At 36.5% G+C, this 12,676-nt stretch overlaps 2 protein-coding genes across 2 annotated transcripts in view; one reads left to right on the top strand and one right to left on the bottom strand.

Annotated features, from left to right (window-relative positions):
- LOC107718950 (retinoblastoma-associated protein-like) overlaps positions 1-12,676 on the bottom strand; it is a 26,775-nt gene that overhangs the window by 11,512 nt on the left and 2,587 nt on the right. The window contains exons 5-17 of the mRNA XM_016526201.1: positions 10,895-10,933; positions 10,726-10,775; positions 10,425-10,535; positions 9,817-9,959; positions 9,552-9,629; positions 9,102-9,211; positions 8,939-9,016; positions 8,320-8,407; positions 8,097-8,213; positions 7,258-7,314; positions 7,147-7,178; positions 6,953-7,029; positions 6,580-6,806 (exon numbers count right to left, since the gene is read on the bottom strand). Of these exons, the coding sequence (XP_016381687.1) occupies positions 6,580-6,806; positions 6,953-7,029; positions 7,147-7,178; positions 7,258-7,314; positions 8,097-8,213; positions 8,320-8,407; positions 8,939-9,016; positions 9,102-9,211; positions 9,552-9,629; positions 9,817-9,959; positions 10,425-10,535; positions 10,726-10,775; positions 10,895-10,933 (1,207 nt within the window). The remainder of the gene's footprint in view (positions 1-6,579; positions 6,807-6,952; positions 7,030-7,146; positions 7,179-7,257; positions 7,315-8,096; positions 8,214-8,319; positions 8,408-8,938; positions 9,017-9,101; positions 9,212-9,551; positions 9,630-9,816; positions 9,960-10,424; positions 10,536-10,725; positions 10,776-10,894; positions 10,934-12,676) is intronic.
- Positions 3,048-5,148, top strand: LOC107718953 (lysophosphatidic acid receptor 6-like). Its single transcript, XM_016526205.1, has 2 exons — positions 3,048-3,116; positions 4,066-5,148. The coding sequence occupies exon 2, from the start codon at positions 4,109-4,111 to the stop codon at positions 5,099-5,101; it is 993 nt and encodes a 330-aa protein (XP_016381691.1). The 5' UTR covers positions 3,048-3,116; positions 4,066-4,108; the 3' UTR covers positions 5,102-5,148.

Raw genomic sequence — 12,676 nt, 5'->3', positions numbered from 1 at the left:
GCCGATATATCGGCCGATATTTGGCATTTTTCAAATATCGGCATCGGCCGACAAGTTTTTCTGTTTGGCCGATGTGTACGAGGCGGGACTTTTATTTTGACGGCGCTGAGAACGGCAGCGCCTGAGCGCACACCGCTCACATTCTTCCTCTTGTTCGCTGTCATCGTTCAATTCTGTCTAATATAGATAGAAGTCTAATTTTACACAATTATTTTTAATCCATTTTCAAATGATTTCAAATTTCTTAAATATAAATTAAAATAAATACAATTATATCGGCTGTCAAAAAACCCATATCGGTCGACCACTAATCTTGGTGCTAGAATGGATGTGTGTTTACAGACCAAACTCAACAAACATTTTACTTAATGGATTATTGATCCTGTAATTGTATAAAGAACTGTATATGACCGAGAACTGACAAAGAAAAGAAAAAAAGCAGTATTTTTGTACAAAATGCTACATTTCAAGACAAACAACATTGAATGAGCCTTAAACTTTCTTGCTTCACCTTGAAAAACAGCAGCACTTTACATATGAATTAAAAACTATATTTTACAGCACTTAATAATCCAGGTTAATATTAATTTATAAATAACTATGTTAATTCATGTTAGTTAAAAACACACAATTTGTACAAAATGTATATGTACAAATGAACTAAATTGTTCAATGCTGTTGTTCATTGTTATTTCATATAAGCTATTAAGTTAACGAAATGTTAATTGAACTTTATTGTAAAGTGTTACCATCTAAACAAATTTCATTATTTTGTTTTACATTTAAATGTATTAATGCAATAAACCTCTAGTTTATGCATAGTAATATTCACAAAACTGCCAGTCTCTTGTAACAAATGACACTTGGGGTAAAAATGTTCTGATAAAATATTCCCATGTGTTGTTTCATGTTTATTCCTGGGAAAATCAGACAGTTTGTATTGTTTTCCAAGCCAAGTCACGATTAAGGTAAACGAATTCCATTATATCCATTTAGTCTGAGGACAAACAGTGAGAGGAAAAGGGAGTGACTCAAAGAGAATGATGACATTACGTGGGCTTTGGTCTACTGATTATATCAAGGTTTGTCAGTGCAAGAAATTAAGCTGCTGACGAACAGGTCTGAAGGGTGTGCCACTTATATATGGTTAGAGATTTACACAGCAATAGCTCAAGCAGTGTTTTATATATATATATTATATATAATGTACATATTTTATATATACACATTATTTTATTTTTAAATATCTTTTTTTAAATACAGCTTTTAAAACATACCATGAAGGAACTGAATGACCCAAATCAAAGCTGCATTTCAGGAGCGTTGAACAGGACTGAACGAGTCCTGCTCCATCACTCAACACTGCATTCCTTGCGCAATCACATGCCCAGGGGGCACGCTCAGAAACTCTTTCAAATCATACCTCTAAAGGGCATTTTAAACAGTATGCGATTGGCAGCAGGCTTTGCATGTGATCTTGCTTCCACAAACACACAAGCCTGAATGGAATGGAATGAGCCGGTGCAAGACTGGTCAAGACATTAAGGCGAGTTAAAAACATGCTGCATTTTTGAGCGATTACTATAAATGCTGTTTTCTGGATATAAATGCTAATAAAAATATCAAAATGTAATTTTATTTCTTAACAAAATGCCTTGCATACATATAAAAATAGGACAGTGCTACAAAAATAAATGATTCACGAAATGTCAGAGCTCAGGAAATTAGGAAACTGTGACTACAAAACCTAAATGTACTTTTGGTTATAAATAAAATGCCCTATAATTAGTCAGTGGAAACTGGTAGATTCACAAAAATATCATCTTTGTTGTACATGTCACTAGCAGCAGGATTTCTGTGCATTCACTTGGCAAATGGCTCCACTTCCAGTGTGACCCTAAAAGGCATTAACTTCTTAAACTCTACAACACATCTGTAACTTTCACTCGGGTCTAATGTGTGAATATCTACAATGTTTGAGGGTTATCCATCTATAACAGGTCCTCAACTTAAACAAGAGAAGATAAAAAGGCCATTTAATCTGATACCACCTGTGAATCTTTATGATGATCCATCAAGAAAACTCTGAGGAAACTCTCACTGAATCAGATAAGTGAGTCTTTGGACATGCAGACCAACTAATATTTCCTGTGTAGTGCTTAACATTTAAATAGGTCAAAACATGCGCTGTCCTGGCAAAATCCAGCTTGACTGTGACTTGCACAACAGATCCTTGGACCGAGACAGACAAGTGAAAGCAAGTTACTAAAGGGGATAAGAATGCAGTTAAAAAAAAAAAAAATGTTTTTTTTTATAATTGTTTACTTTTTCCTTTAGAAAAAGAAATTTTCAACAAGTTGGAAATTAAATAGCTATGTCACTTTGGAAAATAGATGGCATATGACGCAAACATTATTAAACTGGTTTTGTAGTTTAACACATTCTTACTAATGCTTTCACTGATGCGCACAAGACATTTTTGCCATTTCTGCAAAACCTCATCTACGTTAGCCAGTTAGATAACATCATCTTTGCAACAGCAATAAACAATGTGTCACAGAAAACCAAAAATGCTTGTACAATATCAAAGTAAAATGTAAAAACAAGTGGCAATTTCTTTTAGGTGTTTTGTAAATCACCACATTGTATGAAACTGTGTGAATTCAGTTTGTTTCAAAAATAAAAATTAAGTAATAGAAGTAAAATATGCTTACTGAGTGAATTTAAATCTGCAGTAAATAAAGCCAACATATCTTCCGTTTGACTAAATGTGAAGAAAACAAATATCTTTTTAAAATTGAAACAGTATGATTAACAAAAGGTTCCAGCTGTATGTGTTTTTTTTGTTGCTTACTATTTAAAGTAGATTGCGTCTGTATCCAGAGCTGAACTACTATATTAATAATATATCCACACACCCCCATCCAGATTTGAACAGTTATATGTTACATGCATACACACACACAAGTTTATTGATTTAGTGTGACAATATATAAAGACTTAATATCTGTTAAAGGCACCTTCACTCAAGCTTGACGGTGAACAGAGCATGTTCAACTAACCAAGAGAGATCGGAGTGAAGATTTAGATAAAGATGGATGAGATAAAGCAAAATGGTGAGCTTACTCTATCTATGCGATCTACGATTTTAAAATGTTATCTACAAATTTCCCATCAAGACTAGATTGCTCTATGAGTTTGTTAAAGTTTATTTATCCTTTACATGCTCAATTTAATAATAAAAAACATTTTCTACCTGAAACTACCAAATTATGTGCATTTCATTATACTGAATATAATGTAGAAACTTTAATTTTCTGTAAAGCTGCTTTGCAACGATTTGCATCGTGAAAAGTGCTATACATATTAACTTGAATTAAATTTCTATTAATACATAGCATATAACATAAGCAGTATATTTGAGCACCATACCTAAATAAAAAAAAGTCTCAAATTATATAATCTACTCAGGTTTTGAAAATAAAAAATGTATAGATAAATTAGAAAAATTAACACTGAATAAGTTTTTCCATGTTTTTATACTAAGGTTAAACCTAACATTTCTGAAAGTATTCTTTAGTGTAGCAGACAAAATTCATTCATATTATTCAATCAATTTAATATTCATAAGACAAGTTTAAATGTGCATATTTACAATGTGTGCAAATAACAGGCAGTCTAATATTAAAGAAACTTCTAGGGTCCTTTACTGGCAACAACGGCTGCTTTCTAAATGAAGTCCTCCTCTGTCATAATTCAATCAATTTACCTTTCTATCTCATAAACCCAGGTCATATAGAAACTGCCGCCCTTTCTGATTATGACCAGTTGAGAGCAGGTGGTTCACTTTATATGAAGAGGAAGTTGTAACTTTGTAAATTTCCTTCTACACTTCGAGGTGGCTATATGAAGAGGTGACACTCAATGGCCCCTGGATTGTAACCAATAAAAAAAAAAAAAAAAATCTAACACTATGGTGCCAGAAACCTCTTATTTATTATATTATAATTAAAAATGCTAGTATCAGTATAACTGTACAGCCATTTTCCCTCTCGCCAAAGACAGGTTCGTCATTTGGTTCTGGACTGCAAGAAGCAGGTTTTGATTGATGCTAACAAAGGCCGGCCAAGCTGAAATGATCATGGATCTCCAAAACACAACGTACATATCTATTCAAGCCAACTGCACGGTGGACACCAGCTACCGCTTCACCTACTACAAGATCTCCTACAGCGTGATCTTCATATTCGGCGTAGTCAGCAATGCCACAGTGCTGCGGCGTTTCTGCCGGATGCCTCAAACCTACACAAGCACGGCCATCTACATGGCCAACCTGGCCGCTGCAGATATCTTCTTCGTGAACTCTCTCCCCCTGCGAATCTATTATTACCACAACAAAGCCGCTACTACCTCCAACCACACCAACGACTGGTCTCCAGGAGGTGCTTTCTGTCAGCTGACCTTCACGTTGAAGTATATCAGCCTATACGGAGGAATCTTCTTCCTGGTTTGTATTGGAGTAGACCGCTACTTTGCCGTGGTTCACCCTCTACATCAGCACCTGAGGAAGGTTCGAACCGCCCGTATGCGAAGCTTTGGGATCTGGTGCCTGGTCCTGGCCCTCAGCCTCACTCTGCCTTTTCTGTATTCGGCGGCATCCCGATGGAACAAGTCATGCCTCTTGGATCCTTCTTCTAAACGCCACCATACTATAATCCTAGCTGCTCTCGGCTTGGTGCAAATCGCCTATCTGTTGCCCGCATTGCTCCTGCTATTCAGCTACTGCAGCATACTCAGTGTGCTCTGCAGGCTGCCACACTGCAGGAAGATCCGGCACCGATGCACACTCACCGTCATCTACTGGGTCCTGGTGGTCTTTTTTGTCTGCTTTACCCCTTATCACCTCAATCTATTAGGTTACACTCTCACACAGGTGTGCCTTGTGCAGAGCTGCGGCCTGGCTCAAGTCACGAAAGTGCTCCATCCTGTAGTGCTCTCACTGGCCAGCACCAATTGCTGTCTAAACCCCCTCATTTACTATTTTTCCAGCAGCCTGGTTCACAAAGAGCCGACCGGCAGTAGAGGAAGTGCTAGTCAATGAGGTGTTTGCTCAGCAACGGCACAGATTCTAAACTAGAAATGGATGTAATGGACCACAGTGTTTCCCACAGGATTTTGTGAGACTGTGGTAGGTGGTCCTTGACTCCTCTAGGGGGGTCCGGGGACATGCTCCCCATAAGAACATTTTGTACATTTTAAAGTTAAATTCATAAATCTGGTGCACTTTGAGATTTCAAAATTAAGAGCTTCAACACAGGTTCAGTCACAGTGTGCAAACTAAAAGAAAAAAAAGCTGGTAAATGTACTTGTTCTTGAAATTTAAAGGGGATCAACCCTCTTTTTAGTTGTGATATAGTGTCTCAGTCTCACTGGTGAATTTGGAAGCCAAACAAATTACAATAAACTAATAATAATAATTATATATTAATTTTTCCTTGCCATTAAACTGTTTTTGCAAAAAAACGGGCAGTTGCTACTACTACAACAACTAAACATTTAATAAAAAAATTTTAAAAAGCCATCTGAAATTAGAACCAAACACTGCATTTTAATCACGATACAAACAAAGATGCAAAGATAAAACCTGCATGAAACAAAAACAGACAGGCTGAATGAGAACGCAAATTCACTCTCTGACAGCAGGTGGTGGTTATGGATCAGCAATGATAAGAGGGGAAAAAATGCCATCGAAACTTTTGTGAAGTCAGTTCCCTTCAGAAATACATTCATATAAACCCCCACCCCAATAGTTATATTTTTCTTCCCAACAGTGAGCCTGCTGTACCTGTACAGTATTTTCTCTGTGCGCGTCTGTTAATTTTAGGCCATGCTTGCAAGAGATAAACCCTTGAGCTTTTATTTTGGCGGAAACTTCAGTTGAGCTTTTATTTTGGCGGGAAACTCCAGCTTCTGTGAATACAGGTTGTGAAAACAGGTATACAAACATTACTAATTTAATGAAATACTGTAAACATTTGCCCATTAAAATGTTGAAAATTATGCAAATTATGCATAACTGGTGGCCGTTGCGTTCCCAAACGCGCGCTAAACTTACAGCACATTCAATAACGGAGTTCACTGCATTCACTGTGAACGGAGCCGCTCCGAGAGACTGAGACGCAGAAAACACCGGATCACGAGCCGATCGCGTGCGCAATGTGCGCGCCTCACTTTGAAACAAGCAGCGCAAACAGACTTGATAAGTTATATTATTCGCTTTCGGTTTTAATTCGTTTGACGGATACTTGCCAAAGCAATGGCGTGAAACACAACGTTAAATAACTTATGTTATATGAGAGGTATAAATATATCTTCGGTGTATTATGAAACCGGGCCGCCACAGTCTAGTTAATGAATGGGAAACACTGAACCATGAAAAGTTTTAAACATCATTTAAAGGACTACTCTGCTATTTCTTGTTGCAGAGTAGCTAAACTAAGTGGAATACTTGCTGAACACATGCTTCAGTGACTGAATGAAGGAAACAATCCACATAAATGGTAGCGGAAAGTTACTCACTGCTTTCCATGCGAGACTCTCCATGATGACATGTTCGCACTGCTCCAGGTGCTTCATCATATCATGTTTCAGGGTGGGCTCGGCTTTAATGAAGCTCTCGATCACCTTGTAGAAGTCGAAAGCAGGCAGCTGGAAGACGTCTAAGATCCAGGGGAAGCACAGATCAGTTTCGACGGAATCACTGGCTCCTGAGCTGCGGCCAAAACCTCCACTCTTTAAGGAGTTGCCTAGAAAAGGAAGCAACACATGTGGCTAATGTATACAAGATTTTTCTCTTGAATGCATTCTATAAACTGAAGCTAAAAAAAGACTTTGGGTCACACTTATGAGTGCTTAAGGTTGTGGGGGAAAAAAAACACTAAAAATGACTTACCAACATAGGTTGCCATAACAACTTCCAGGGCGCATGCAAGCAATGAGGTATGAAATGCTGCATTGTTGAGTAGTTTACTGAAAAAGGAAGTAACATGATTAATTGTCAGTGTATATTTCATAACAAAATTACAGATTATTTATGGCCATAATTATCTGATAAATGGCCTAAGATGCTGCTCATATTGTTCTTACCTGAAGTTTTGGACAGATAATCTCTTCTCCTCCTAAAAACAGCACAAATGTGACCACCAGAAAAAAAAAGTACAACTAAATAATATGATTGAAAGTTTCATTAAGGCTTACCGATGTAAGCATGGACTCCATGACTTTGTAGTAGAGCTGGGCACCAAGATTAAACCGCTGAAAACACAAAAAAGTTTGTGCCTTTGTTGTACAAATTTACATTACCGTTTAAAAGTTTGGGGTTGATAAAAAAAAAAAAAAAATGTTTTTTGATAAGATGTTAATAAGATAAGTTTTTTGAAAAAAGTCTCACCAAGGCTGCATTTCTTTGTTTATAAAAAAAAATATTATAATTATTATAATTATAATATTATTACAATTTAAAATTACTGTTTTCTATTTGAATATATTTTAAAATGATTTCTTCCTGTGATGTTGAAGCAGAATTTTCAGCATTAATCATTAATCCAGTCTTCAGTGTCACATAATCCTTCAGAAACTATTCTAATATGATGATTTGGTGCTCAAGAAACATTTCACATTATTATCCATGCATGATCAATTGTTGTGCTGCTTAATATTTTTCTGAAAACTGTAGATACATTTCTTTTCAGGATTCTTTGATGAATAAAGTTCAAAAGAACAGCATTTATTTGAAATCTTTTGTTACTGTTACCTTTGAACAATTTAATTCATCCTTGCTGAAAAGTAGTATTATAAATCTTACTGACCCCAAACTTACAAACAGTATTGAATATCTGAAAGTTATAAAAGCAATAAAGTTACTGTTATCAAGGGTGTCTTTTATGGATTCACAAACATTGATATAATAACCACTGGCATTATGGCAGCATTCACAAAATGGCCTGATATTATCAAATTAGATGGAATTATCTACAGCCTTAACAGCATGATGGTGATAAATGTTAATAATAATAATAAAAAAAGGTTGACAGTACCTTTCTGCCCAGCCCCTCACAGTGCTGGCCCACAGCCTGTGCAAACCTCTTGATGAAGACCTGACCCAGCTCTTCAACCCTCTTTCTGATCTCTTCGGTTGGGTCAACAGTGCAGTTCTGACAAACACATTACAAATAATACATATTATACATCACTTTGTTTCTGTATAATATAGATCTGGCTTTTCTGTCTAGGAAACAAAATATTTTTTAAAGGAAATACCTTGTAATAGACTAGGAGATTGCTTGAGGGCTGGTCACTGGCTGAGGTGAGATCAACCCTGAGCTGCTGTATGGAGTTCATTGCAGCCCTGGAGAAACAAAACAGGGAACATGAGTGAAAAGGAAAAAAGGTGCTGGCAGGACTTAAAATTGGTCAAGTTTCCATTATGGTCAAATACTTTCAAGATGACCTTCGGTACAGGAAGGTCTCAACAAACTCAGAAGAGGTACTTTTGCTCATATACATCCTTCATCCATTAGAGTAATATTAGTGTACCGAGTACCCAAGATAAGTTCAGAGCTTTGGGGTCCACGTGAAAACATCAAAACCAGATCTCAGAGGGAATCCCATCATGTGGCATAAGCTTAGTGCATTATAAAACGGTTGGGTGCACATAATACCATTCACACAAATGACTGTGACCCTGACTAGTGAGCAAATTCACAAGCTGTTTTTCTTCAAGAAAGGTTTCAAAGATTTAGGATCATTTAGAAATCATTCTGATATGCTGGTTGGGTGCTTTTTTATTAATGTTGATAACTCACGTTATATATAAAATAAATGTAGGAGAATTGTCTAATTCTTTCATGTTCTGGGTATTGAAGGAGCAAAGTCACACCTGATTGGGGTCTGTGGAACTGGAATTGCAACGTCATCTCCAGACAGATTCTTTCTTGGAGTCATTTCCACCTTTGACCTACAAGGAATATTGATATTTATTTCGAAAACATATGTAGCTGCAAAAATGTATGACAACATGATTTTAATTTGATCACACTCACACTTCTGTTTTGTTGGGGGAAAGCGTCTCATCATCAACCAAGAACAACCTGGCATCAAAGTCCTTGTTTTTATGGTACAGCTCTTCATATTGCTTGGAAAGTGTTTCTATCTATAATAAAAGGAAAACAGATGGCCACAAGCATTACTTTAATTCAGACTTTGGAAGGAAATTGTATTGTATGTCTTTCTCATAGCTGTTACTTTAGTGTTAATAATCAGAGCTAAACCTGCAATACCATTCCTAATTATCACCATGCAAACAGAGAGACTATAAAACCGTGTACATAGTCCAACATGTAACAAGCTATAAAATACAAAACAGGCAAGTTCAAATTCATAGTCCAAGGTGGGAAGTACAACATGGGGATTTGATTAGTTATCTAAAAACCCTATAGGTCTCAAAAGCAGAAGCAGCTTTTGTTAAACATCTTCCATTGTATATTACTCACAGGAGGAAGCACTTGGAGTCCTGAAAGACCCACAGAGTCCAGGAACGCACAGAACGTGGTCTGGTACACATTTTTCACCTGGAAAAGAAAATAATATGGCCTCTAGTAAGCAAAAAGAAAAAGCTCCATGCATGCGATGAGCTACTATTCACGCATGGTCACGTAAATGCAGATGTGATTATGCAAATAAGATCTATTTTATGGACATAAGCTGTATTTGAAAGCATGCAACGGCTGATGGGATTGTGACTGAATGAGTGCCAACCTCATCCACACTGCAGTCGCTCTCCTTGCACAGTGTTACCAGCAACTGCACATCCATCTCTGGAGGACGGGGTTTGGCTTTGCCCTGATTACGTCGGGATGTCCTGGTTGGAGGACTCAACGTGGATGAACTAACCGCTGACTCTGGAATGAAAACAGGAGAACAATTAGATCATTTTGCTTCTAATTTTGCAATTAGATAAAAAAATAAGGGTGGTTAACCTCAAAATCTGATATATTAGGGTAGTTGCAAGCCAGAAAAGGGTGATCCTTGAGATATTATCACTATGCCCTTGAAGAATTCACTTAACTAAGTAAATAAGGCTGTTTTTAAGATGGCGTCACAAATGTAAGTCACATACATTTCACTGACCATATTTTTATAGCCAAATATGACACTAAAAAGATTGTTATGGTACTAAATTCTGCAAATAGCAGCATGAAAACACTGATAACAATAATTATTTGTATATGCCCAAAGTCTGTGGGGAAAAGGTTTCATGAAGTTTCTTAGTGAGTCATTCACAATATTTTTACTTATTATCTCAAATGGCATTTAAAACATTTGCCCCTGCTGTCTCCGAGCACAGGAAGGTAAGGAAAACTCACTGTAGGGTGACTGAAGCAGAGAAGGAGTGAAACGCTTGGTGAAGAATTCCAGAACACACAGCAGCAATTGGAAGGCTATCACAAGGTCATCCTCCATCTGCAGAAATGTTCCTGTACAGGACAGATGACACAAAAACAAGAAGTGACAATGTGGACATGAGGATACACTATCATATCCAGATCCAGAGAGAAGCTGGGGGAAACTCCACTCACAAAAGCAGAAACTGTAAACAAGTCTTGTTGTTTACATCAACAAACAATAGAATGTGACAAATACTTCCATTTTTCCTTAATGACTCACCCTTGGCCAAGAGGAACATGGTCCAACTGCTTTCCCAAAGCTCTGTTCTCCTTGAAGGAAACATAACATGGGGCAGTAAGATCACTGGTGTTTAATGGAACAACTCTAGAATATTCTTTTGGTAACTACAGGTGGGCAAACAGCAGACTGAAACTGAATTTCTACTCACTTTGCTTTGTCAGGCTCTGCAGAGATTTTTTCACAAGTCCTGGAGAAAAATTAAAGATGGACTTTATGTTAGTCTCGGCATACTTGAACATTGCATGCACTAGAGGTGCACCAAAATGGCAGAAAAGTAAAATAAATAAATAAAATTATTATTATTATTAACAACAACAACATTATTAATAATAGCTATTAATAACAACAATAATACTTATTATTATTAGCTAAAAATAAAAATATTCACAAATATTTTTATTACTTGTGTTGCTGTTGTTAAAAAAGCTGTTTTTTTTAATGGAAAAAAAATTAAATAAAAAATTAAAATCATGGCCAAAACTGTTTAACAAATATGTTTAACATTCAGTAAGATAATCTTTGACATGGAAGAAAGTAAAGTGAACTGAAAGCCGAATAAATAAAAGCACTTTAAAAAATAAACAATAACAACAACAACAACAACAACACAAATAAAAATACTTTTATTCCAAAATGCTAATTTATAACAAAAAATAAATACAAATAAAAATATCTTGATTATCTATTTAAATTAAAATTTTGGTGCACATTAGCATGTACTGTATGTTATAATCACAATCAAAAACCAACATAAATTAACTGAAACCCACATATAATGTCCAACAAGCGTTTATCGACTGTAATAGACATAAATGTGAAAATTTTATTTTCAATGCAGTGAGGAGGCTACCACAAATAACCACAGAGCCTGCTGGCACGAGGCACTCGAAACTCAAAAACAAAGCACTACCTAGCAGCTTGACCACAATCTTACAATCCAACCGCATATCTAGACTTTCTGTTCACCACTTATGAAGCACTGTTTTTCAGTAACTGCAGAAGAACAGACTGAACTGGGGCCAGATGGCTCGAAATCAAAGGCAAATAACCCACAGAGCAGATCTGTCCTATATCGAGACGGCTGCTGCCACCTTCAGGTTTACAAATGACATGGAGAAACGTTTCATGTCTTTTTACCATTCAAATGGACTAAGAAATGAATCAGCGAGTTATAATGCGGATCATGCAACAAAAAAGCTTAAGCAATTATTCGAAGGCAAAACAGAAATCCGTTTTAATGCAGTAATACACAATAGGTTTCATCACCCAAAGAGTGACCTGAGATGAGTCACGCATACTTCAAATGCGATGCAATGCATGCATTATCTAAAAAAAGTGTCATGCTGAGGGAAGGGTGAGCACACCCTGAGGCATGCCCAAGCATCACCCGATTAGTAACCGTTCAGTCCTTCACTGTAATGAGCTTATATAAACCTTATATATCTTTGCATTCTGTATACATTCAGGGATAGTTAGTTTCTGTTTCCCTCTACGATACAATCTAAAAAAAAAAAAACATTTTAAATGAAAAGTCCACACCACAGCTATAACGATAACGACACAGAAGAACAATATTGGAATCAATTTCAGAACGATTTTTTCAAGCTGAAAAATTGACAGACAATTGGAATCAATCCTGGTTTAAAAAGCTCAAGCATTTAAAGCGGCAGACAACAAAACTGCAATGCATGCTTAACATAAACAGAACATTATCATGTGTTGGTGTGGACAGAAATTTAATCAGCGTTATACTTCTCATTCGTGGTGTTAACGTGCCTTATGCCATTAGCTATGTTCCCATCACCGTTTTTATGCGCATTTTAAAGTATCGCATCAGAAACGAGTGAAAGATATGCCAAATTTCAGGGAAAAATTCCCTTAGTTCATAAAAAATTTTTTTACGCTTGCTTGAGGTAGTTTTTGTGCAAAA

The sequence above is a fragment of the Sinocyclocheilus rhinocerous genome, unplaced genomic scaffold, assembly GCF_001515625.1.
Source record: "Sinocyclocheilus rhinocerous isolate Xijiao unplaced genomic scaffold, SAMN03320098_v1.1 scaffold753, whole genome shotgun sequence".
NCBI classification, from domain to species: domain Eukaryota; kingdom Metazoa; phylum Chordata; class Actinopteri; order Cypriniformes; family Cyprinidae; genus Sinocyclocheilus; species Sinocyclocheilus rhinocerous.
This window is presented reverse-complemented; position numbering and strand designations above follow the sequence as displayed.